This window comes from Furipterus horrens, unplaced genomic scaffold (genome assembly GCF_987537825.1).
Source record: "Furipterus horrens unplaced genomic scaffold, mFurHor1.1.pri manual_scaffold_1, whole genome shotgun sequence".
Lineage (NCBI taxonomy): Eukaryota > Metazoa > Chordata > Mammalia > Chiroptera > Furipteridae > Furipterus > Furipterus horrens.
In genome coordinates, this window is record NW_028327171.1 from 109,660,110 (window position 1) to 109,687,246 (window position 27,137).

The 27,137-nt window shown below is 35.4% G+C and overlaps 1 protein-coding gene across 3 annotated transcripts in view; it reads right to left on the minus strand.

Annotated features, from left to right (window-relative positions):
• Window positions 1–27,137, minus strand: part of OSBPL11 (oxysterol binding protein like 11) — a 109,976-nt gene that overhangs the window by 29,747 nt on the left and 53,092 nt on the right. For all 3 annotated transcript variants that reach the window (XM_090277828.1, XM_090277818.1, XM_090277833.1), the window contains exons 6-10: window positions 25,622–25,823; window positions 21,297–21,442; window positions 16,132–16,272; window positions 12,416–12,914; window positions 9,280–9,466 (exon numbers count right to left, since the gene is read on the minus strand). In XM_090277828.1, coding sequence (XP_090133954.1) covers window positions 9,280–9,466; window positions 12,416–12,914; window positions 16,132–16,272; window positions 21,297–21,442; window positions 25,622–25,823 — 1,175 coding nt within the window. The remainder of the gene's footprint in view (window positions 1–9,279; window positions 9,467–12,415; window positions 12,915–16,131; window positions 16,273–21,296; window positions 21,443–25,621; window positions 25,824–27,137) is intronic.

The window sequence follows — 27,137 nt, forward strand, 5'->3', positions numbered from 1 at the left end:
CATCGACTCTGTAAATTCATATTAACTTCCTAGTAATTTTTTCAAATAACATCAACTTTAATCTTTAGAAAGAACACTGGGAATCAAGGTAGAGACTTAATTATCATAAATGATTACAAAGTTTGATCTTTCAAATGCATGCTACAAAACTACTATAACATTAAAACTAAATAGGAATATGAAAAATATTAACATTTATTTTATCACAATTAGAAAATGTTACAATATTATAATCTATTTAATTTTTATAAACTAGTTCTATTTATTTAAAAGTTTGGAGTCCCTATTTTGAAATGCTAGCTATATCAGTTTTGCATAAAATCACATAAGCCTAATTTTAAGTTAATACAGAAAACAGACAAATCAATAAAAGGTAGAAAAATAGAAAAGATACATTAAAAATTTTTAAATTCTCTTGACAAAATAGAAGAATTTGAAGAGTACTTGTATACAAAAATCATTCTCAACACAGAACTCAAACACTACTCAAACACTGCTGAAAGTTTAATGAAGAGTTAATTATCTGGCTGGTTTATTAACAGATACGATATAGCTCAAATAAAGGCTACAATAGAAACAGGTCTAATTATTTTTAACGAAGTATTTTATGTTCACTGAAGGACACAAATAAGAATAGGGTCAGATTAGATAGACATCCAGAACTCAAAGAATAATGGGTAGTTTAGGATCTAATCAGTGATTATGGTTTATCTGCAGTTATGAGGAAATCCAAAAAGATCAAAGCCCAGGTGACAGCTCAAGAATACTAAGTAGCATTTTTCAGGTATAAGCCAAGGCCCTGGGCATAGTTGAATTTAGGAAGTCCATAGTTTTTAATCAGGAGAAGTCAACGGGTCTACAAACTCAAGAGCTCAGGGCAGAGGCATAGGAGCCAATAAGCAAATGATCAATGAACCAGATCTTAAAGATGAAGAGCAAACCAAATATCCAAAATCAAAAGTTAGATTCAACTGTACAAGTCAGCTTAATTACAGCAGGAGTGGGGTCTCTGGATTATACTTCAAAGCATTTGAACATAAATAATTGTACTGCTAAGGGTTTTTGCCTGACTGAATGTTTCTTGTGATATCCATGTTTCCTCTCTGATCCCACTTGCCAACATTGTTCCCTTCCTTGAAAATTCATCTGTAACCAAACAGGATAGGAGGCACTGACACTGAACACTTATCTCTTCCCTTCTCCATTCACACATATCCAGAACTATATTCTGATTCTTGAGAACTAAGGAACAGCAATAGTCCATTCCTTACTTCATTTCTCTTTTACTGACAAAGTATGATCTCTCAAGTTATTATCTCCTTCACAAGCCTTTCTACTTGACAGATAACAAGCCCTGGTCCCTGTTCATGCAAGCTGGATTATAGGGTCCTTGCTGCCTAGTGCAGTGACACAGCAAGAACAGCACGGAGAGAACTGGGGGAGGGAACGAGAATCATACATATTAGAAGCAGGCCATAAGGAACATGCAAAAGGAACTCAAGGAGAAAGAAGGGCCTCGCCTCATTCTGCTTATAATAATTCTTCATAACAGTCTATTCAAGGGTTGGCAAAATTCTTTTGTAAAGGACCAGAAAATAAATATCTTAGGATTTGCAGTCCAGGCTGTTTCTGTCACAACTACTTCTGTATGAAAGCATTCGTAGATAACAAGTAAATGAATATCTAAATACCTAAAGCATTTAGATCTAGATCTGGTAGCAATCAATGGCATAGAATATGTTGTCCTTAACACACTAATGAAAAAGCTTTATCTTAAGTTGTTATCCTACTCATCTCTAAAGTGAGAATAACTGATAACTGATGAAAGCATTTGCTCTCTCACTTTCTAAAAACCTGACATCAATACGGCTTTTTATATTATCTAGACCCTGTCTCTATAGCTATTTAGAATACCAAAATCACTGGCTATATTAACTTCGCTTCATTATAGAAAGCGTCTATTAATTAAAAGTTAAGATTTTAGCTTTGGGTTTTATTAATGTGTATATAAGAAATACTCACATGAAGGGTAATTACATTTTAAGCAGGACTACTAAAGAAGACACTATTATGTTACTCAATGCCACTATATAAGGATATCTGCAACAAATCCCTTTAGAATTTAACACCAGGGAAATAGTTCATCTCTCCTGAAAAAGTGATAGGCTTCCTTTATCAGACAATGAAAAGTATGTTGAGCATCATGTTTCTTTTTTTTACTGTAACAAAACAGTCAGAATTAAAATTTACTTTTAGGTATAGTAACTACCTAATCCCAGCTTCGCCATACTGTCCTTTTCCATCATTATGGTTATTATAATAGGACTTTATTTTCAAAAGCCTTACAAGTGCTTTCCAGAGACTGGGGCCTGGATTCCAATATTAGACTAAAAGCTTTCTGAAGGCAGAGATAGTCTTTTTCCTTCTCTGTATCTCCAGTATGCAGAAAAATATGTCACTCAGTAGACAGTTAACATAATCTTAATGATGTTATCCCACTATACACACACACACACACACACACACACATGTATATATCGTCGGCAGCCGTCCGTCTCGAGAGACGATGGTGTAGCTTCTTAAGAGTCTATCTGCACCGCCAAGAATGGCTGTGCAGTCCGACTCGGGAGTGACACGGTATCTGTCTCCTCCCGTGTTGAATCGACATCTTGCGATGACGCTGGAGTGTCCTCTCCAGTGAAGCTGAAGCTACAGAGCCTGGGCAGGGTGATATGGAGGGTCTGCTGTTGCCCATGCAGCAGACCCCCCCTCTCTTCGCAGCTGAAGGGTCCAAGGGAAAGACGGAGTCGATACAGCTTGGCTTCAGGTGCGCCGCAGGAGTTGCTGGTGTTGACTACAACGTCAAACCGCCTTAGGGACTCCGGCTCCGGATTTTCTGTCGGGGTTTACTCCCTTAGCCTTTCCCCTGAAGAGGTATGCCGCAAGGCCGCGGAGGTTTTTTGGAGTCAGAGTTTTCCTTCTCTGATGTACCCTGACTGGAAGATCGAACCAGCGACACTTAGCTCGCAGGCCGACGCTCAATCCACTGAGCTAAACCAGCCAGGGCCTACGTGTATAACTATATATATATTTACATATAAGATGTATATAAAAGATCATGATCCCAAAGTGAGTGTGGAAAATGGGATCATGAGATATACAAGGGCCTAAGGAATAGTTAAGTAGGTTTCCTTGCCTGCAGCAGAGACAGTTGTGGAAAATGAGGGAGTAAGGGAAGACAAGCGGAAAATAATATATTATACCCAATGCAGACAGCAGATAATGTGTCTGTTTTGATTGTAGATAGCAGTAAAAAAACAAACAAACAAAAAACTAGGCTATGTCTAAGAAGGGTGGCATGGCCATTTTAATAAAGGCATGAAAGGTTTTAGTTATAATATTCTGTAAAATCAAAGAAGGAAAGATGAAAATAGGGAAGTCTGTTTCTAATATGAATCTTTTAAGAGAATTTAGGTGAAACCATTTGTCTTAAGGGAGATCAGAATGAAAAAAAGGAGTGAGCCAAAAATCTCTCTCATGATAGACTACTTTAAGGAAAAGTGTTATACCTCTAAGTAATGAAAAGATCCAATGACTGGCCTTGTGGGTAGGTAGAGTATGAAGTGAGAAAATAGCTAATTTAAGTAAGAAATTCCAAGAAATAAGATGGTAAATATAATGACTGACCACTAACAAAAATGAGATGTCTATCTGAAATTATTACAAATCTTTAAGAATTCAAAACATGAAAACCAGGTATCAAAAGCCAATAAGGCTTTCGGATGTTCCCTCTTAGGAACCCAGATGCCAAGATGGGAGAAGCTCTAGTTATGTAGGTAGGCCCTTTGCCAACAGCCCCAGCTGAGATCCCAGTCAACAGACAGATCTACTGCTTCCCATGTGAGAGGCTATCTTGGATATCCAGCTAGGTCAAGCCCTGAGTTTGAAGCCCCAACCAAAATCCAACTACAATTACAAGAAACATGCCATGTGAGAATCACTCAGCTGAGCCTAATCAATCCACACAAGTATAATAGATAATAATGAATTGTTGTTTTAAACTATGTTTTAGAGAGGTTTATTACCAAGACAGTAGCAGATAACCAGGACATCATTCAAACCTATCTTAGCCATGACCGGTGTGGCTCAGTTGTTTCGGCATAGTCCCGCAAAGTGAAATGTCGCAGGTTCGATTCCTAATCAGGGCACATGCCTGGGCTGTGGGGTCTGGCCCCTGGTTGGGGTGTGTATGAGAGGCAACTGATAGACGCCTCTCTCTCTCACGTCAGTGTTTCTCTTCCTCTTTCTCCCTCCCTTTTCCTCTTTAAAAACAAATAAAACCTTTAAAACAAATAAAAAGTTATCTTAGATGCCTCCTCTATACCCAGTCAGTTATTTCTCTTTTTTTAATTTATTGGTTTTTAGAGAGAGAGAGAAACATCAGTTTGTTGTCTCACTTATTTATACATTCACTGGCGGATTCTTGTACAGGCTCCAACTCGGGGTCAAACCCAGAACCTTGGTGTATCGGGACAAAGCTCTAACCAACTGAGCTACCTGGCCAAAGCACCAACCCGTTCTTTCTTCTTTATAAGGATTTTAGAAAATAAATTATACATTTGAGAGAGAGAGAGAGAGAGAGAGAGAGAGAGAAATATCAATTTGTTGTTCCACTTATTTACGTATTCGGTGGCTGATTGTGTGGGGCGGAGCCTTGGGTGACTGCCGGGGCAGGGTGCCAGCTTCACTGCTCTGTGGCTGTGTGTGTGGTGGGGGTTCAGAGAGGCGACAATGTCACTGCCTGGCTTCGGGCCATTTGCCCAGCTCTGGCCCCGTCTCAGTCACTTCACCAACTTCCTGTATGCGACTGACGCCCTTCCAGTTGCTATGTTCTAAGATCATGCAGGCCCTTTAAGTGGCGAAAACGCAGCAGTTTCCTCCGCCGCCCCAGCCGCCCCACTCGTTTTTACATCCAGAGGTAACAGGGGGTTTATCTTCTTGGTGCTGGAGCCCTGGGCTGTGCAGTCTGGCCTGGGGCTGGGATCATTTGCTCCCCAAATCTCTCTCCCGATTTTTATCCACCACACGTGAATGTGGGACCGTCTGTTCCACCCTCGTCGCTGCTTGTTTGAGCCACACCGCCTCCCGGCCCCAACTTTGCCCCTCCTACCCATCTGGATGAATGTGGCTTCTTTAAATCCTTGATTGTCAGACTTCCATACAGCTCAATTTTCTGACCGTTCTGGTTGTTATTTGTTTTTGAGATCTGGTTGTAATTCTTTCTATGGTTGTGTGAGGAGGCAGAGTGTGTCTACCTGTGTCTCCATCTTGACTGGAAGTCTCATTGGTTGATTCTTGTATGTTTCCTTACCAGGGATTGAACCCGCAATCTTGGTGCAGTGGGACCATGCTCTAACCAAATGAGCTACCCAGCCAGGGCTTCAGTTATTTCATGAAGTCTGTCAATTCTGAATTTGCATCTGGTCTCCCAACTTCTTTCTAATCTCCCCTCACCATCTCCATGCCCCCAACCCAATCTTTGTCTGCCACTAGATTGATCTTTTTAAAAATATAGATTAAAATATATCACTTCCAGACACAACATTGCTTCAACTGTATTGGCAAAACATATAACCTGAACCTAATTTAAAAAAACCAGACAAACCCAAATTGAGAGGCATTTTATAAAACTGGCCTTAATCTTTAAAAAATGTCAATCTCATAAGTGACAAAGAAAGGATGCAGATCAAAGGAGTCTAAAGGTGTATCACAGTAAAATGTAATGTATGATCCTCGGTCAGGAGAAAATAACACTGCCAATAATGAGGACAACTGACAAAAATTTAATATGAAAATAGTATTATATCACCCTGGCCAGAGTAGCTCAGTTGGTTAGAGCATCGTCCCCATATGCCAAGGTTGTGGGTTTGATCCCTGGTCAGGGCACATATAAGAATCAACCAATGAATGCATACATAAGTGGAACAACAAATCGATGTCTGTCTTTCTCCCTTCTCCCTCTCTCTCCCTAAAATGAATAAGAAAAAATTAAAAAAGAAAAGTATTATATCAATGTTAAGTTTCCAAATTTGACAACTGTTCTATGATTATATGAGAGAATTTCCTTGTTCTTAGGAAAATCAGGCTAAAATATTTTGGGGTAAAGTGTCATGATGTCTTTAATTAACTCTCAGATTGTTCAGGAACAATAATCACAACAACAGTAATAAAGTGTCTGTGTAATCTAGGTAAATTGTACACGATAGTTTTTACAATTCTTCTGTGGGTTTGAGTTATTGAAAAAGATAAAAATAAGTAAAAAAAATAAAATATATCACTTTCATGCTTGAAAGCTTAATTGGTTCCCTTCAGAATACAGATCAAATATGTCAAAAAAAAAAACCCCCATTACAGATAAAGTGATAGGAATGTTAAGTCAATTATAAAAGGAAGCCTGAATCTGCCTTATCCTTTTAAAGTCCCTAAAACTCTTAGAATAGATTCAGTCTCAAGAAAGCTGTGGCTATAAAGTGGTTAAATAAGTGAAACCACTCACTTTTTAATAAAAGGGCTGTGAAAGCTATGTAAGGAGGAAAAAGGCACTACAGAACTGGCCGCCTTCTCTCCCAGTGGGCAACCTGCATCCCACTCCCTCAGCCTCAGATACTCTCTAAATCTTTGGAGATCCAGCAACGGATAGGCCTCAGGCTCCTCAGTACATTTCCACTTTGCTTGCTTACTGTTCTGCCTGCCCCAGCAGGGATTACAGAGTGAGACAGGACATCTGAGTTCCTAACAACACAGACAGAGGAAGCCCAAGAATGTGGTTATGTACCACATCAGGAAGACTGAGTATTGCTGAGTATTACAGGAATTTAAACAGGGCAGTAACCCTGGAGAATTTTAATAATCTAATCTCAGTGGGCCATCAGCTCCGAAAAATAGATATAATTTCCCTGTTGGAGCAAAAAGAAGATCTATGAAGGGGAGAAAGGAGATATCCCCAAGGCACAAGTCTATGTATTGAAGAGAAACTTAAAAAGCAGGAGAGGCTGGTGTATCTCTTCACACCACGCCCTTCTCCTTTCTTGGAGGATAAATAAAATCTTTACTCTCTCTCTAAAAAGAATAAAAATTTTTTTTAAAAAGTGAGAAATATTTTATGCAGGATATTTACATCCAGCAACTATCTAAATATCAGGCAGTGGTGAGATTTGGGATATGAATTCTGATTCTCCACATTAAGGTAGTCTTTGCAATAATAATAAATTATTATAATTTGTATTTATTATAATAACTTAAGGCAAGATAAAGCACTGGATCAGGAAAAAGGATTGCATATTTTGCACTTGGGGATAAAATTAACCTGAGCTCAAAGCTATAATCTGAGTTTTTATAAAGAGACATTTGCATAAATATAATTTATATATCGGTGTTGGAAACACAGAAGACTTAAAATTTAATCAGAATAGCTACATATTTAGTTAATCTGACCACGCAAGAGAGGTAACGCTATGTATATTAAATCTAGAATAAGGTTTTAACTGAAGAGTATCAGAAAATTCATATATACAGAGACACCTCTTATTTCCTTCTCAGTAGCAGAAATTTAATAGTGCAAATGAAAACTCTGAATTGCAATGAATATGGAAAAGTTTCCACTAATGGCTCAACATTAGCTTAACATGTGATAATCCATACGGGTGGACTATGAGGTATCCATAAAAAGAATTTTACCTCTTAACCAACCCAAGAAAGTTCACAGAGGAGAAAAACCTTATGATAAGTAATAATGATCTCAAAAATCCTACAGTCATTATTTACTCACATATGGGAGAACTTACACTGGAGAAAAAATTATTAATCATTCATACCTTAAATGGCACAAGGGAAAACATACTGAAGAAAAATCATATGAAACCCTAACCAGTGATGCTCAGTTGGTTGTGCATCATTCCACAATGTGGAAGTTCGCTGGTTCAAGTCTCAGTTAGGACACATGCCTGGGTTGCGGGTTTGGTCCCAGGTTGGGTATGTGCGAGAGGAACCTGATGGATGTTTCTCTCTCACAACAGATGTTTCTCTCCCTCTCTTTCTTCCTCTCTTCCCCTCTCTCTAAAAGTAAATAAATAAAATCTTTTAAAAAATCATCTAAAGGCAAACATTGTGAGGCAACACTCCATAATCATTTACTCCTTAAACAACATAAAGAATCCATACCAAAAAAACTATGTGCATGTGATCTATGTAGGAAAGCCTTTAGTCAACACTCAACTCAGGTAACACAAGATAATTCACACGGAAGAAAAACTGTCTAAATGTACAGTAGTAATTGTGGATAAGACTTCAACAAGAGCTCTTCCTTTTATAACAGCAGATAATTCACATTGATTCAACATATGTCTAATCAATTTGGGAGTGTATTTAACCAAAGTTTTACCCTTGAGGCTAGAACAGGAAAATTTATATACTAGAGAACCCCTAAAAATGTAATAAATATGGTCAAGGCCTCAGCTGGGTTCTACCTTAACTGGCATCAGAAAACTAGAGGAAAATACTATTTCTGTAATCAACTGGAAGAGCCTTTAGCTGGAGCTCTGGCCTTAGTGTACACAAGGCCATTCATATTGGACAGAAATCCTATACACATAACAAATGCAAAGAAGTCTTTCTTTTTTAAAGATTTATTTATTTTTAGAGAGAGGGAAAGGGAGAAAGAGCGGGAGAGAAACATCGATGTATGAGAGAAACACAAGACTGGTTGCCTCTTGCACGCCTCCACCTCGGGACCTGGCCTGCAACCCAAGCTTGTGCCTTAAGACGGGAATAGAACCAGCAACCCAAATGCAAAGAAGTCTTTAACAGGAGAAAGTCTTTCTTTTTTTAAATCCTCACCTAAGAATATGTTTATTGATTTTAGAGAGAGGAAGGGAGTGAGAGAGAAAAAAACATTGCTCGGTTGCCTCGCATAAGTTCCCCAATCAGGGATTGAACCCACAACCGAGGTATGTGCCTGACAGGGGATCGAGCCTGCAAGCCTTCAGTGTACAAGATGATGCTCCAACCAACTGAACCACCGGACCAGGGCAGATCTGTCACTATTTTTAAAACCAGGTTATAATTTCCAGAATGCCTTGAAAGATGAAATATTTTAAAAAATAATCATGAATAAAAATCGAACCCCATTTCACACAAAACAAAGCAGAAAACACAATAAGGAGTTATAATAAAAGATCAAACAGATAGAATAAGAGCCATGTATTATTAAAATATTCTTACCGGTGCAGTTTGCCACCATAAAATGGCTTAGTATGAAAAGTGATGCTGGCTGAATACCCAGTTTTTACACAGTTGACACTGACTTTGCCACCCAGTTCTACCCAAGGAACGGTTAAAATTGACCGGGCATATGCACATGGTAGAGAAAATGTATACTCTTCTCCATGCTCCAGTAGACTAAGGATACCTGAATGTAAAAACATGAAGGTTGTTAATATCTTAAAAAGACAGCTATGAAAAATCCATATTATGTTTCTCCTGTCTAGTAAATAAACTTAATAACTTTGCTTAACTTTCATTTAACTTTGGATGAAACTGGCTTCATTTACAATTGTATTTGACACCAATTCCTGCTAATAGTGAATCAAGGTTACTTCCACTCTGACCTTACTATTTTTGTGGGGTTCATGAAACCACAAAATGTTACAGTGGAAACAGTTCAAGAGTTCACTCTAATGATCCTAAAAATAAAATGAAACCCTAAGTCATAATAAAATGCCTTGCTATACTGTATTGTGTTTATATCTGATCATTACTAATTACTAAAAGTTATTAGTACTAAAAACTTTTTCAGCAGTTTGGAAATAACTAATTGTTTAATGTTACAGTTACAGACCTTAATCTCAGACAGTATGACGGAAAGTATTCATTCTATTTTATGTATATTTAGGGGAAAAAGTAATTTTATGACAAAACTATGGTCATCAATATTCTGTTTGCCAAATTCTGAAATATTTATGGTAAAGTTACAAGAGATAGAAGTGGTAGTTTTCAAAAAATGTATTATTCTAACAGGGCTTATTACATATTAAGTGATGCTATATTAAAATTTTTAAAAACATATAAAAAGGGAATTACATTAATGAATAATCTATCTATAAAGACTCTAAGCAAACTTGAGTTCTATTACCAACCTTAGTTTATTACCTAGTTATCATCAAAATAAATATAGAACTGGATATGTACTACTGGTCTAAACTGTACCTGTATCTCTCTTAATAAATGTTCATTAAGCACTCTGTTCTTAATATTCACAAATAAGAGCAAGAGTTATAATAAATATTTTAATATAGCTAATTTTTAGGATAAAAAATATACAAATTGAGATACTATATAGTCTACTTTAGATGTAGCAACACCAATGATTTTTTGGTACTGCCCTTAGTAGTCTTCACAAAGGGTAACAATAATTCAAGACTTATTGAGCCATTTCATAGGCGACATGGTTCTGGCTATCACATATTTATATATAATTGGCGATGTCAGAAGACATATAGATAACATACATGGGTATACTTCAAGTGTTTAATAATAACTTAAGTTGGAAAAGATAATTTTCATTACTTCTCTAAAAATATATGATCTTCTGAACTGGATTTATAATTTTTGATTTCTAACAATATATTTAACATAAGTAGCATACACTACAGAATTTTAGATCTGAAGAAATATACTAGAAAAAACTGAGACTCAAAGAATTATAAAATTTCATTTCTCTATTAATTAAACAGAATTTTCCTCAACTATTAAATAAAAAATATGGCTGCTAATAAGAGTAAAATGAACAGTCATAAGTCCTAGTCCATGATTTAACTTACTTTCTGTTGAGGGTACCCATAAAATTTAATTTCTAAAAGGCAATTCATGAATAATTAGGACTTAAATAATAAAAAATTAACTATTACATTTCTCCTCAATGATTAATGCGTGATTAACATATTAATGCTTTTCCTCATTTCTTGAGGTATTTTCTTTCTTGGAGTGGGAAAGGTTACCATTACCAGACTCCATCTGTTATATGAGCTGATAAGAGTAACTGTCCTAGGGGCGCGTGTGCCAAAGAATGAGGCTCTATGCCTCCTTCTGGCGATGCCTTCCTTAATCTTTAGGACCCCAGACATGTCCCATCACTTTTAGACTTCAGTTTTTTAATCTCTAAGAGAAATAAATTGACTTATGAAGAGCTCAGGTTAATGTTAAAAGCTTGTCTCTGAAGGTGGCAAACTTTATTTTCAAACTAATAAAATATTTTCTAATGTTATAAAACTTTTGATTAGTTTGAAACATTATCTGGAAATTGGTAAGACTCATACTACAACAAATGTTAAAAATAGGGAAAACTGAAAAGCGAGATAAAATATTTTCTTCACAGCTACAGTAACACAACCTCAAAATGTTAAGAGTCATAGGGTTAATTAACTATGTAACACGCTGTTAACTTTACATTCAGAACAAATTATTCTACACACAACAATGTTCCTTTAACATTAAAATGGTAGTTTTTTTCCTGCCATTACACAGGGTAGGTTTACAGTTGTGAGTATGCAAAACACAGAGTTTATTCTTGTATTATTATTTATTGTATTATTTTCCATATGAACAACTATAAATCTACTTTTTTCCAACCCTGTATTTGCATTAACTCTGCAATGATTTCTGTAGATTTTTTTTGTTGTTGTTGTTGTTAATTGATTTTTTTTCTTTTGTACTCTAAGCCAAATAACACTGTATTTCCTTAAATTATATTTTCATAATCTTTTGCTAAAGTAGAATTAACGTTTGCCAATGTATTTTAAAATATTCTATGAATATCTTTATAAGTACAAATATATTTACAAAAAGTATAAAAGATGTAGATTTACTACAAGATATTTCTCGAGTGTTTATAATAATAAAAACATGATTTAAAGATTTATCAGTGACATAAGAAAATTAATATTTAGCGCAAAATAGCAGGACACAAAACTATATGGAATTACTCCTAATTTTATAAAACTACAATAAAAGTATGAACATACACACAGAAAAAATACAAAATATTAGCAAATTTGTCCATCTCTGGATAGAGGGATTAGAGATGCTCTTATTTTTTCCCTGTTACTCTTCTAAGTTTTCCAAAATTTCTACAATAAAAATATTTTACATTTAAAATTTAAAAAGCAATTATGGAAAAAGAGAATTTATATTTCTCATAGATATGCCCCCTCCCCCAACAGCATTCTGGAACATACTAGGTATTGGGGGAAAAAATGTAGTAGACATAACATTTCAAATTTACAATTAATATTTATCTAGCTTCCCAAATTTTAAGATTATAGTTTGATATTAAAAACTGAAAAATAATTTTTCTACTTACCTTCTCCAACCATTGTCACGCCTATCGACATGCCTAAGAATTTGCTCTTAGTCCAGACGTATGCATTTACACACATCTTCCTCTCTGCACATTCTGCATAAAATCCTGATACTGGAGGATGATGGGAAACCTGTTCAGCAACAAATCTGACTGTATAACAGTCTGGTCCCACCTTGATCAAAGCCTCCTCTGAGGGAGAAGCATGATTTGTGACTGCCTGGGTGGAAGAGTTGCTAGTAACACTGGATGCTACCTCACTTTTTGGCATCTTCCAGGAACAGTGAAATGTTTCTCCAATGATAGGATTGTATGGTTTCTTAGCAATGGCTCCCTTACGGCCTTCATGAAATGAGGTAAGGTAGTACTCAACAAAGCGAATCATTCTGTCCTCAGCTGTGGCTCCATTAGTGATGGCTATAAATAGGTCTGGATGAGACATAAAGTCTGCATACATTTCCAGCAAGGAACGCTTCTCTAGGATAAATGTAGGAAGCACCACCTAAAACAATAACAACAACAAAATAAACTGAAGAGAGAAATTTTAATCCAATCTAGACAATTATTCTTCTCTCTCTGAAACATTTCATTCTAGATGAATATTAAAAATGTCACAAAAGTACTTGGTCTCATTAAAAAAAATTTTTTTTACTAATTATATACAAATAAAGTTTAAAAATATTTTTAAAAGTATGCTTAAAAGAACATGAAAGCTTTCCCAAATGGAGAAAAGAAGAGAAAAAGAGAGGACCAGGAAGTCCAATAGCCATGCAATAAAAGTACTAATGAAATAACACAAGATTTCAGAAAACTGAAAAATATGAGATGCCATCCTGGGGAGGCCCACCAAGTGCCCAGAGACAGTGGATAAAAAGAATCCTATACCAAGATATGTCACTGCTATCTGACCAGCTATGGACACTTTTTTCACCCATACACATGTCGTGGCTTCAATCTACTGCAGGGAGTTAGAAGTAGGTCATGGTTGGCTTTGTACAAGCAGAAAATACTGGGCAGCTCACTCCCTCCGCCTACATTTCTGCCAGATGTTTAGAATCTGACTCACGCCAAATGCTCTACGTCTGTTAACTAAATATTTCACAGGACTCATTTACAACTAAGCCTTCTGATTTTTTCAGAAAGGGTTCTTCTAAACTTTCTCAATAATTTATAAAAAGCCACAGAGACTGCTTAGTTTATGTCCTTCTGGGAGCCTTCTTCTATGAATGGCAACATAGCCCTTCCCTTATACAGTTAAGCTTCTGCTGGCTATTCCTTTTTTTCTAAACTAAGTGACATTGTTATGGGGTACATATACACAACAGGTGGTAAAACTATAAAGGAAAGTAGGGAGATGATTACTACAGAAGTCAAGGAAGTGGCTGCATCTAGGAAAAAGTAGGGGTCTACCACCAGGAGGTGCATGCAGAGAGCTTCCGAGTCTGACAATGTCCTATTACTTAATCTGAGTTGTGGGTTCATGGGTATTCATTTTACCATTGTTCTTTGAAATGTTTATATGCATTCTATTTAGTCTTCTGTGTGTACAATACATTTCACAAAGAAAAGATATCTGAAAAAAATGAAATGTAACAAAATTAGATATAAACTATAATTATATGAAGGAAGATTGGAATCTCAGAAAGCGAAGAGTTGTTGGGGTGGTGAAATTATATTCTCCAAAACTTTCTGTCAAGTGTTTAATTATACTAAATTCATATTATTTAAAAAGGAACAAAATAGAGGTGAAAATGTATGTTACTTATTCACCACACGCATGTACCTTCTTTGCTGCTGCAGTAACCAGCACCTAGCACAGTGTCTAGAATATAAGAGGGGCTCAAAATATTTGTTATATCACTGTTATTGTAGATAGGAGGTGGATGTGACTGCAGTTTAGTCACCCGGTTCTGTAATGTTGTTTGAAGAGCATCATTTTTAAAGAATGGTATGTGAATGTCTGTAATTCATTGGTTAATGTTAGTGATTTTATATACACATCTTTTTAATTAACAAGGCACACACAAATGTGGGGAAACTATCACAACACATTCTTTTCAAATGTTCTTATGCCTCAAAAATCTCAACACTGTACTTATGACTTAAAAACCTAAATCTACAAAGCAACAGCAATACCATAATAACCAAACAAATCCCTTGTATGACTTATTCGTTATAACTAATTTTAGAACTGACAGTCTTTTCTGATCCACCAACATGAAAATATTTCTAGAATAGAAATGATACCCAATTGAAATATTAAGGTTAGATGAAAGATGAAAGGCTAATGGGTTTCTTTATTAATTCCTAAAATGCCTGCTTCTTAGTAGGCTATTAATTCAATCCATTTATTTATTTTTTAAGGTTTTAATTGGCTTTATTAAGTGATTCATGAATCAGGGAGCATCCCATCTAGCAACTAGAAGTGTACTCCCCAATCCACTTACTTTTAAACTCTCCTATAAATCACTGTAAGTCTAAGGTAAGAAAGCAATGTCTGTTGGATATACTTTTTTTAAATTTTAAAATGCTTCTAAGTGAATGTAAAATGCAATACACTTTCTATTCAAATTATATTTTCAGAGGAATAATTCACTGTAATCGAATAGCCTTTTAACCTACACATTCACTATCTTTGCTGGCATCCAAAACCTCAATATGAAATACACTTCCTAAAATCAATTTTGAAATGACATACTAATGCAAAGTAGAGTCAGCAGTAACTCAAAGTATATAATCCCACAGTAGTAAATATTTGACTACAGGTTTTAGACCAGATTATCTTTCCAAATTGTCATAGATTAATTTTTAAACACAAATTAAGGCACATTAATTAAATAAACTGGGAACAGAGAAGACTGGCCTAAAATTTAAAACTATAGATTAGTGATAATCACACTTTAATGTATATATGAGCCTCACTGGGGGCTTATTAAAATGTAGTCTCTGGTCCTCTAAGTCTGAGATTAGGGACTGAGATTCTGCACTTCTAACAAGTTCTTAGGTAACGGTGATTCTATTGGTCAAACTATTATTCCCCCTCCCCGTTTCACTGAGATATAATTGACAAAATGTAAAATATTTAAAGTATACATTGTGGTGATTTAACACACACACATACTGTTGAAAGGATTCCCACCATCTAGTTAATTCAGATATAGTCTACAAACTATGGTCTTTGGGCCAATCTGGCCTCCGGTTTTTATACAGTTTTGTTGAAACATGGTCATACCTAATCCAACATACTACCTATGGCTCCTTTCATACTACAAAAACAGAGTTGCATAGTTCCAACAGAGACCTATGCCCACATCGCCAAAAAGTATTTACATTCTGGTCCTTTACAGAAAATGTTTGTTAAAGATAATACCCAAAATGTATTATCCAACATGGGAAGTAAAAGTAAGTAGAAGTATCTATGTCTTCCATGGTTTTGTGGGACTACATCCTTTTCTTTAGATTTTTCAGTTCTATCTACTACTGGACCCCTTTAATTTTGTACAGAAACAAGACTATAGGTCTTTATTTGCTATGCAACTTCCTACTGGTATTTTTTTGAAAATAAAGAGATTACATTTTTTAATGAAAAGAAATGCTGATCAAGAGACTAAGAACCCAACTCATAAAAAATAAAAGCCCTAACAACCTTAATGATTACAGGTATAGCAGGTATAGCCCTGACCCAATGATCTCCATAGACAGTTTATCCCTTTACTTACCCTTGTTAAATCCATGCCCAGCTTGAGCTGTGACAAGAGATGCAGGATAACACTGCGTTGCTCTTCCACAGCTCCCAGGTCATCCTCCTTGTTGTCACAAGTATCCTCTACCTCATCATCTGCATTTATTTCTTCAGGTTCCTGATGCAAAACAACTTTATGGTTACAATGCTTCTTAATATCCATTAAGAAAAAATTATAAACATCAGATTGAAGGCATTTATATTGAGCCTAAATGAGTCTGAGAAGAGGCAAAAATCTTTCTAAAAATATAATTTCCATCTCCTGGTCATGGAGTAGATTTCCTTCAATGAATCTGTTATCATTATGATGAACGTTTTTAGGTTTTGCCATATATATCACATATAATAGAATATATTTTGTAAAAGTAGGATTTTTCAAAAAGTGTGAAAAATGTCATTTCTGAATCTTAGGCTTTGACCACCAGCCTAGGCATACCACCACTACCTATAATTTAAGTTCAAGATATTTTGAGACTTAAATATTTGTCCTATTTTTAAGCTAAAACTATAAAGGTAAAATTTTAAGCTGACTGTACATGTCCAGTTTAATTACTGTAATCATATTTACTCATTCATTCTTGGAGTTGTCAAGAAGAAACCTGGGGTTGAAGAGAATTCTAGGTGCAGGTATGGCCCTGTAGTTCCTCATACCATCTTAATGCCACAAAAAGTTCTTTGCACAGCTCTTCAATCAATCAACCAACCAACCAACCAATCAGTTAGTCAAATCAACCCCTTGGAAAACTGAAAATGTTTACTTTCACATCAATAAGGTTTTAGCTCCAAATAACTGGTTTAAAAAAAACTTAATTTATAATTTATTTCTATTTAAAAAAACAAATACCAGTTTCAAATCCCAAGAGTCTCTAGAACCTTATCAGATGTCACTTTCCACGTCTACCTGGGGGAGGGGTCCCATCTCTCTCATGGTACCTCTTTTTACTACCTCTGTGCAAGACAGCTCCATATAAGTATATTGCCTTTGGTACTGGATTAGATTTTAAGTTCTAAGAATTTTAAAAAGGAAATAATTTTTGCCTTTGATTTTCTCTTCCCATAAGCAAATCCTATCTAACAAGAAGCCAATATGTTCTACGTAGCTAGGCACAAAATCAAGAACTTAATGTTCTCGAAATACAATGAAATATAAAACACAGTGACGGAGTTAAAGGATAACGGGTTTCTGGCTATTCTGCCTTTTTCTACTTTTTGTCTTCCCTTCTAACAAGGAAATCTGTATCTGCTCAAATTCTGATAAATCAATTCATGAACGGTCTAGTTCATTTCCTTACAATACGGCTTGTTTAAATCAGAATTACTTGTTTTCATTACCTTGAGGGGAAATTCCAAAGGCTTTCTCACTTCCCCCTTTCAATAGTTAGTAAGTCTGTCAAGAAGTATTTCCTGTTATCCTAAATCAGTTGCACAATATAGTTTAAGTGTACCTGTGAATGTTTACTTATCAAAAAACAGAGGAAAAAGTTGATCACCTCCCTCTTTACATATGGATACCAAATATAATTATTCATTTGAGAAATGTTGGAAAAAAACCTAACGGGTCTTGAGTAATGTTCTCCAACCCCCTGAATAGGTACCCTACGTAGGACACATATTAATAATGCAAATAATAACCTTAACATTATTATGCAAGACAAAGTTTACTTTGCAATTCTCCTAATGAAAATAATATTAAAAACATTTAAAAACCTAGTAGAAAAACTGTTTAAGAGAATATAGTTTTTATTGTATTTATAAAAATAGTCAAATCACTTATTAGAATAGAAAAAGAAGAATTCTATTAACAAATATATCAGATTCTAAAATCTGGTGTAAATGAAAGAATTTGGAAGCTCTCTTTCATTTCAAAATACTTCTTCTTATAGGTCATCATGCCTTTCATACAGAAAAGCTTATGGAAAAAATAAAGCATTACCAAAATTCAAATAACATGTGCAAATGTATAAAACCCCTACAAACCCAGAATGGTTAGCAAATACAGTAGAAGAAGAGCTATTGAATTTCTAGGAATTCATACAACTTGGCGATTGCATGGCAGAGAGAAACCTCATTTTTTGTCTTTCTGATTTCTGACTTGGGCATGACAGACCATGGGCCTCATTCTAGTCTCCGTGAGGCTTATTTCCTCCACCAGCTGACAGCAAAATCTCCACTACTATATGTCTCCAGCTTGCATTAACATTCATATTTCAAAAAAAAGGCATATGGTATTCTTCAATAAAGTCTAATGTCTTGTAATTTTAAACAATATGTACTTATTTTTTCTAATACACAATGTGATATAATTGGTCTACTCATCAATTAAAAAGATTTGGTAATATAGCAATCTTCTCCTGTCCACCTCTGTACCCCATCTGCAACATATGCCCTATCCTGACCTTCATACAGCATGCTCTGTATTCTCATTTAGGAGAATAAAGATGGAGTATATAACCTATAGTTTATAATCTTTCTTATTTTTAATCCTGACCTGAGGACATGTTTATTGATTTTAGAGAGCTAGAAAGGGAGTATGGGGGAGAAAAAGGGGCAGGGGGGGGGAGAAAGAAACATCGATGTGAGAAAGAAAAATCGATGCTTGCCTCCCATATATGCCCCAATCGGGGATTGAACCTACAACCTTTTGGTGTACAGGATGATGTTCCAACTAAATTAGCCACCCAGCCAGTGCTAGTTTATAATTTTTAACTTGCAAACTATATCTCTAGTCCTAATCTCTCTCCAAAGCTTTAGTTTCATTATTTTCAATTGTTTTAAATATACATTTACAATCATTTATCTTCTACTCACATAAAATCCAACCATATTCATAAAACATACTAAACCTTCTCTCTCAAAGAGCTATCTTCTTAATTTTCCTAGCTCTGTGACTGGCGCCACAATTTTATCTAGTCATTTAGGCTCAAAAACTTGGAATTATCTTTGATCTAAACCTATATCCAGTCAATCATTAAGTCTAACTGGTTTTTCTTTTGAGATGCATATTCATTTGTCTTCATTTCTATTTCTATAGCTCCTATCCACACTTTAATTCCAAGTCACATGTACCAGTCTCCTTAAACATATCCCATCCCTCCCGATGTTCATGGCCTCCTTATCTATCACATTAAGACTAAATTCTTCTGCATGATCTTTATGCTCCTCAGGGGTACAGTTTACACTGTATTATATGGAGCAACACTCCAAGGATTATCCTTCTACATAGAATGCGACATGAGTATCATTGGATTTGTAAAATTCAACAACCCTGTGATCATTTTCCATAAACCAAGTGCTCTGCTAAAGTTATTTTCTTTTCATAATAATCTTATAAGGTATTAGTATCCCTGCTTTACAGATGAGAAAACTGAACCTCAAAGTGCTTAATTAATTGGCCCCCATGTTAGTAAATGACAAGATCTGGATTCAAAACCACCAGGCAAGCATTCTCAACAGTGTATAGATGCCTCAGTATGCCTGCTTGCGTTATTCCCCCATCTTGAGAGATTCTTTCTCTACTCCTCTTCAAATCTTGACTCTTTTCAAAGCCCAATCCAATTCTAAATTCTCTCCAAAGCATTCCTTATACACTCTACTTAGTACATCTTTTTCTCTGAATGCCCATAACCCATAGTCTAAACAACATTAGTTAAGAAAAAAAACACTGCTTCATATTATCACCTCATTTTTTCAGTGTGTATGTGTTGTGATTCTAAGTAGATTCTAAGCAAGTCTCTTCAGTGAAAGAGCTGTCTCCTACTTTTGTGTCCTCTAATTCTTAACACTGGACTTATATACTAGATAGCTTAATAAATATTTACTGATTGACTCCGCAAATGACCTAATCAAAAAGCTATAGAAAAGAAAAGGATTATATACTTTTTTCTTCTCCCTGCCCACTCTGCCACCATTGCCTGACTCCTTAAGTCAAGGCCTTTGCCAGTTTTAGAAGTCCCTGTGTCATATATTTCTTAAAGGGCTCATGGATATGGACAACAGTGTGGTAACTATAGGGGGAAGAAGTACAAGGGGGAATAAATGGTAATGGGAAAAAAATACAATTAAAAAATAAATAATAAATAAAAAGAAGTAATTTGCTAATATAAAAATAACCATAAACTGTGGACTACGTTTGACTCAGAAATTCTACTTAGAAATATAACCTAAAGATATAATCCAGCCCTGGCTGGTGTGGCTCAGTGGATTGAGTGCTGGCCTGCGAACCAAAGGGTCGCCGGTTTGATTCCCAGGAAGGCACATGCCTGAGTTGTGAGCCAGTGACAGGCAACCACACATAGATGTTTCTCTCCCTTCCCCTCACTCTAAAAAAATAAATAAAATCTTTTAAAGAACAGATATAATCCAAACAAAGGGGAGAAAAAAACAGTAGACAAAATGATATAGTGCTACCATAATAACCAAAAAATAACAACCTAGATATTCAGCAGCCTATTTCAATCTTTAAAACTTTCATTAATTATACAGGCCAGGGTAATACATGAGAAATATGAAGTAAAAAGAGCTTACAATAAAACTATCTCTGTAATTATGATAACCATAAAAATAACAAATGTGAACTCAAAAGGCAAAAAAATATATATGATTTGCTAGTATTAGAACTATAAATAGAATAAAACACTCTTTAGCTTCTGAGAAATGTGGAATAACTAATACTTCATAAACACACTAAACCCTAAGACCGTGCTTATTTTAAGAAGAATACTCAAATTTTGGTTTGGTAAAGTGTTTATTATCAAAAAGACTTAACAGTAGACTTTTAAACCTGTACACATAATACTAAACATCTAGTAAATAATGTTAAATTAAGAATTTTAAGATAAATATGCAAATAATCTTAGATAAGCTACTTTCTAAAAAAAAATGCATGCAATTTCCATTTTAGAATATATTTTCTATGAAACAAAAGTAAAGCCAAACTGAAAAGAGCACATAATTTAACCTGGAAAACACAATATATATAAGTTTTAAAAAACAGACTTCTTCCAAAGGCAATGCAGTTAAGAGTCTGCAAGAATGCTGCTCTGGTGTCAGGCTCCCTTGCACACCCTGACAATGAGAAGAGAACTCAACCTTTTCAGTGATTCCTAATTTTTACACCAAAACCGTATTTTCACATTACCTTACCCCTGCTAATAGTCCAGATTCCACAACACAGTGCTCTTCAGGGACTGCCACTGGCTTACTCTGCTCAGTTGCAAAGGGCTGGTCAGCTCCATTTTTATAGTGGTTTGATAAAGGTACCTTTGGTTCTAACCACTCAATTGTTGTTCCTGATGAAGTAAGAGAAAACTTTCGCTGAAACTTGCTCATAATCTGGAAAGTTCGGCAGATGCGGATTTTATTAAACAATTTTGTTCTGAGCCTACAGGACTAAAAGCAATTCAATCTGTTAAAGAGACTGCAAGACAGCCATGTGTATCTCATTAGCATGCGCACCATGATTGGGTGTTTTACAAAAGGGCAACCTGCAACTTGAAATCAGATATCACCGTTTGAAAGAATCAACCCTGAATAGGACTGAATTCACTTCTTGGGCAAATCTGTGAATCATAAAGCACATTCCCATCCTAACAGTTGATTTGCTGGCCTTCCCATATGAATGCTGCCCCTCTGGTGATCACAAAGTATACCACTGAGCTTTTGGGAGTCACAGTAACAGGAGGGGCCTAGGGCTGTGAAACAGTAAAATCTACTTCAATTTGGGTTGAATGTTATTCTCAGTAGCAATTCTCTAACCAAGCGATAAGAATTGTAAATACATGTCCATTCTTTTTTCTAATCATATATGTTAAAAAAGCTCCAGATACTTTTAAAGTGGAGAGTTCTTCTGAATAAATAATAACTGACCCAGTGAAAGGCAATAGTCACATTTACAGACCTGTCATCTTCTCAATTAATGACTCAAATGTCTCTTATTACCCTCAATTAGTTTAACAAAGTGGATTCTATGCCTAATCAATAATGGAAAATGTTCCATTTGATTTCAGAGTCTGATCTACGTTTCACAGAAGCTTGGTTGCTCAGTCTACTAAGCAGAACTTTTAAACAGTATGGAATTTACTCAGTCTATAACAAAACCCCCGACTTTGGTAGAGAAATAAATTACAAAGTTGCCAGGCTATCAGAGCATCTTGCCTTACCATTCAGTCCAGTTTTACTTGGCACTGGGGAAATTCATAACTGGGGCAATGCCCTGGGTAAGTTCACGGGGCCTCTTTCAAAATTCCAAACAAATGAAAACACTTTGCTTCTTCCTTACAATATTTATTTTTAATATCAATATCTAGAATTCTTTACTTCTAAAATAAAATGCATGCAAACACTAAATTTAAGAGATCACTCAACTGATTAGAAACCATAACAAAAATCTTTATCAAACCAATCATTTGGTCTCAGGACCCCTCTAAATCAGTGATCACGTCTGAGTCTTTGAAAACATATATTAAGACCTTATGGGATTAGGCCCTTGGCTGGATAGCTCAGTTGGTTAGAGCATCGTCCTGATATGTCAAGGTTGTGGGTTCAATTCCCAGTCAGGACAAATACAAGAGTCAACCAATTAATGCGTAAATAAGTAGAACAAGTCAGTGTTTCTCTTTCTCTTCCTTCCTCTCCCTCTCAAAATCAATAAATTAAAAAAATTTTAAAAAAGACTTTAGGGACTAAACACTAATTTGAAATTAGATTTCATTTCTAGTGTCATAACATTTGAGTAGGACGATAATTCAGTTTTTCTTTCCAGTTATATTTTCATTCTCAAATGGCTTGAGGATAAATATCTACAGACCTAATTTGGAAAACATGGCAACTTATGGTGAGAAATACCAATACTAATTAATTAATTCCCCTAAATAACCAGAAATCTGTGCTCCAGAAACACAGTGATATGGGAGAACAACCTACTTCACACACTTCTATAAAATCTAGAATGTTTCACTTTTTAAATTAAAAATGTAAATATTTATTGTGCATGCTTCATTAATCATGAAGCAACAATTTAAAAATATAACTATAAAATATAAAAATATAAAACATAAAAATATGTTTATTTAAACAAATAAGTATTAATTTAAACTACACAAATGAAATTCCTAAGAATTTTAAAAACTATATAAATTTAATCAAATCTTTGTTGAGCATCTAGTTTATAGCATTATACTACTAACTGATGTACTTTTAAAAAATTAAATAGCATAAACTACAAACAAACTGCTTCATTTAACTGAAAAATTATTTCCAAACTAGAATTAACCCAAATTTCATAACTCAGGGTAATTCATCCAATATTCAACACAAGGAAATAGTTAAGTAAATCAAAGTACATCTATCCCCTCAAAAGAAGATAATGCAGTCAATAAAACATATGTTGACCAAAAGAATATCACACATTGGAAAAAGGACAATGCAAACATGTATTTTCTAATAACAATGGGATGAAACAAACAAAAACTAAGAAAATAGGAAAAACTGCTGGGGAGTGTGCTAATATATTAACAGTGGAAATCTCTGGTTGACAAAACAATGCATAATTTTTGTTTCTTTTTTCAATTTTATGGCAGTTGATAATATTTTTATCCTCACCTGAGGACATGCTTATTAATTTCAGAGGGGTAGAGATAGAGGGAAACATTGATGTGAGAAACATGGATCTGTTGTCCTTTGTATGCTGCCTGACTGAACCCACAACCTAGGTAGAGGTGCCCTGACCAAGAATTGAACCCACAACCTTTTGGTTTATGGGACAGTGCTCTAAGTAACTGAGTCACACCAACCAGGGCTGTAAGTTTTTATGTGTGTGTTGCTCTATATGAGAAATTTTATAATGGACTTCTTAGAATTCCACCAAGGCAGCAGTTCATGTTCACAACTCACAATTTAGGCTCTTTTATTCCTTCGGAATGCTCTCCACTAACCCTCTTGCCCCTAAGCTAATTGGTTTTTGTAGCTTTTCTGTGCCTTTCCCAGAACTTTTTTCTATCAGAAATAACATTCCATTTGTCTATTCTCCCACAGTATTTTGTTTCCATTTAAGGGGCACTTTATATGTTAAGTATTTACATGTTGTCCCCAAGTGGATTATGAGTTCTTAAGAGGAACTGAGTACTGGCCTGCAAACCAGAGTCACAGGTTTGATTCTCAGTCAGGGCACATGCCTCGGTTGCAGGCTAGGTCCCCAGTTGGGGGCGTGCAAGAGGCAACCACACATTGACGTTTCTCTCCTTGTCTTTCTCCCTCCCTTCCCCTCTCTCTGAAAGTAAATAAAATCTTTTTTTAAAAAGAGGCCTATACATAGTTTATTGGCCTCTGTAATACTGCCCTGACCTATACCTGCAATTGACATTAATACATTTTTTTGCTTGAAATATTGAATTTAGGCATATGTGAGGATGGGATCCATACTATTATCTATATCCATATCAAGATCTGACTATGGTAATTTTTTTCCTGAGCAGACTCATTCATTATCTTTCTAAAATATCTTTCTTTCATAAGTAAGGGGAGTAAATTGGATAAGAGAACAATGACTTCTTGAGAAATATTAAGTTACTACTATTAATAAAATGTGATGGGGTGGGGGATTACAGAGATGTTGTTAAAGTATACAAACTTGCAATGAGAAGATGAACCAGTTTCAGAGACTGAATGCATGGCACAGTGATTATAGTCAACAATAATCACTTACATACACATCCAAGTTATTAAGAGACTAGATCCCAACTGTTCTCACCACAAAAAGAAATAACTGTGACATTACTGAGGTATTAGCTAATACTTTAGTGGTAATCATACACATGTGTCTACATTTTAAATATATATATATATATCAAGACATATACCTTAAACTCCCATAATGTTATATGTCAATTATATCTCAATTTAAAAAAACCCAATATGATGAGTTTATTCATCTCATTTAGCAGAAAAACTCATTTTTTTGTTCTCTCATGCAATGACATTCTTTTCCCCAGTAAATTAATTTCAAGTAATAAGTGCTCTCAAATACTAGATGTATACCTTATTTTTCAAACTGAAAGGTGACTTACTGACTTAAATATATATCTCAATATGGAAACAATAAACAGTGGCCTGAGCCAAAACTCAAGAAATGATCCCAATGTTTTTACTTTGGTCAAATGGATGAATAGCGGTATCACCGATTTTAACAGAAATACAGGAGATATGGGTTTTGAGTTCATTTTTTGATATGCTAAGTTTGAGGTCTCTAAAGAGATATTCAATGATATTAGACCCAAAATCATTTTAGACTCAAAAAAGTGCACAATAAAAAACTTTCTATAACATTAGAGTGATCATTAAAGAGGCTCGTTGGTTCTCTATTTTTTTTGTTTGCTTGTAATTAAGATTTTCTTTAGTTAGAATTATAACAAATGCAGTCTTTCCAGGTTTTAGCCCTTAATGTTAAGTTCTACCTTTAATCCATGACTTACCTGAAGGCAATGAGCCCTTCTGATGTGATGCATGCTGTAACTGGAGAATATGAAAGCAGTCATTTAAGCAGTTCATAGTTGCCATGGAAGTAGCTTTGAGCATTAAGAGATCCTGGTCCAAGGAACTAAGATGGCCAGAAGCGGGAAGGCATTCAATTCGTCTAATTAAGTCTCTTTGTTGTCCTTCAGCATGTGACATCATCTAAGAAAAACAACAGTTCTGTGTGTTCCACTCATGATTTCTGTATATACTATACACATGAGGGGGACCAAAAAAAAGAACAGAATTATCTTCTGGAGGGCGGGCCCCTTGTAATATAGGCATCCCCTGCTTGGTGAGTGTTCTAGGAACCCATCTGTATCAATGTACCAGCTGGTGGTGTTATGAGAGGCTGTGTTTGGCCTCCGCAAATTTTTTTTGAAGACTCCTTCAATGCTTTTCCCCATTTTGTGCTGGGTGATTTACAAGCACACCTGCCCACACCATGCTGAGTGTTCAGCAGTTTTTGACCAAAAAACCAGCATTACCCCCATACCCCACCCTCCCAATTCACCCAGTCTTGCCCTGAGAGACTTTTTGTTTCCCCAGATGAAAAAAGTCCTCAAAGGAAATGTTTTGCCTATGTGGAAGAGGTGAAACAAAAAATGGCAAAAGCACTAAAAGGCATCAATACCGACGAGTTTAAAAACTGTTTTGAGCAGTGGAAAAAAGTGTGTAACACTCTTAGGTGTATCTCAATAGGTGTATAACATCAAATGGAGAGTACTTTGAAGGTGACTGAAGTTTAAAGATTAAGACTAAATACACAATTTTTCTGGGTTGAGGGGGCTCCCCTTCTACAGTTGTCATTTTAATGACTATATTCAGCTTTTGAGCCACTTTTAGGATATATTAGGCTTAGAAATCTATTTTAAGTTTGTTTGATTCGTCTCAATTAATGAGCACTTGGTAGTGTTTATCAGCCAAGCAAAAGATGGTGACCTTTGGCAGCTGCACTTTTTCTTTGAAAGCAACAAAGCTCAAAAGCCCTAACAAACCTTTTATTAACAGCATAAATTTATTCAAGATATCAAAAGAGCATTCCATTCCAGATCATCTTTAGGAGCAGCATTAAATATTTGATTCCAAAGTAAAATTAATTCCCCTCTGGGCTCTCAACCACTTTCTTCTCAGCACCTCTGTTCAGGTTCAATTTGAACCTATATTAAGAATATGATGGTTTACCTGCTCTCTCTTTGCTAACCTAACTTTCTGGTCCAATTAGCCTGATTTTGAACAGATGCTGAATATAACGCTTTCAGATTAAGAGTTTAATTCACTCTTTGGTTAGAAGCTGAGGAAAGGAAAAGGCGAGTAAGCTCCTCTGACTAAATCAGTAACCAGGGAAGAATGAGCCTATTTAAATTTCTCCTGGGGCAAACCATGAGGGATAGTCATATATACAGGGATGGGCAAAGTAGGTTTAGCATATCAAGAAATTGATGACAATAAAGAACTCTGTGCCAAAGTGTGCTT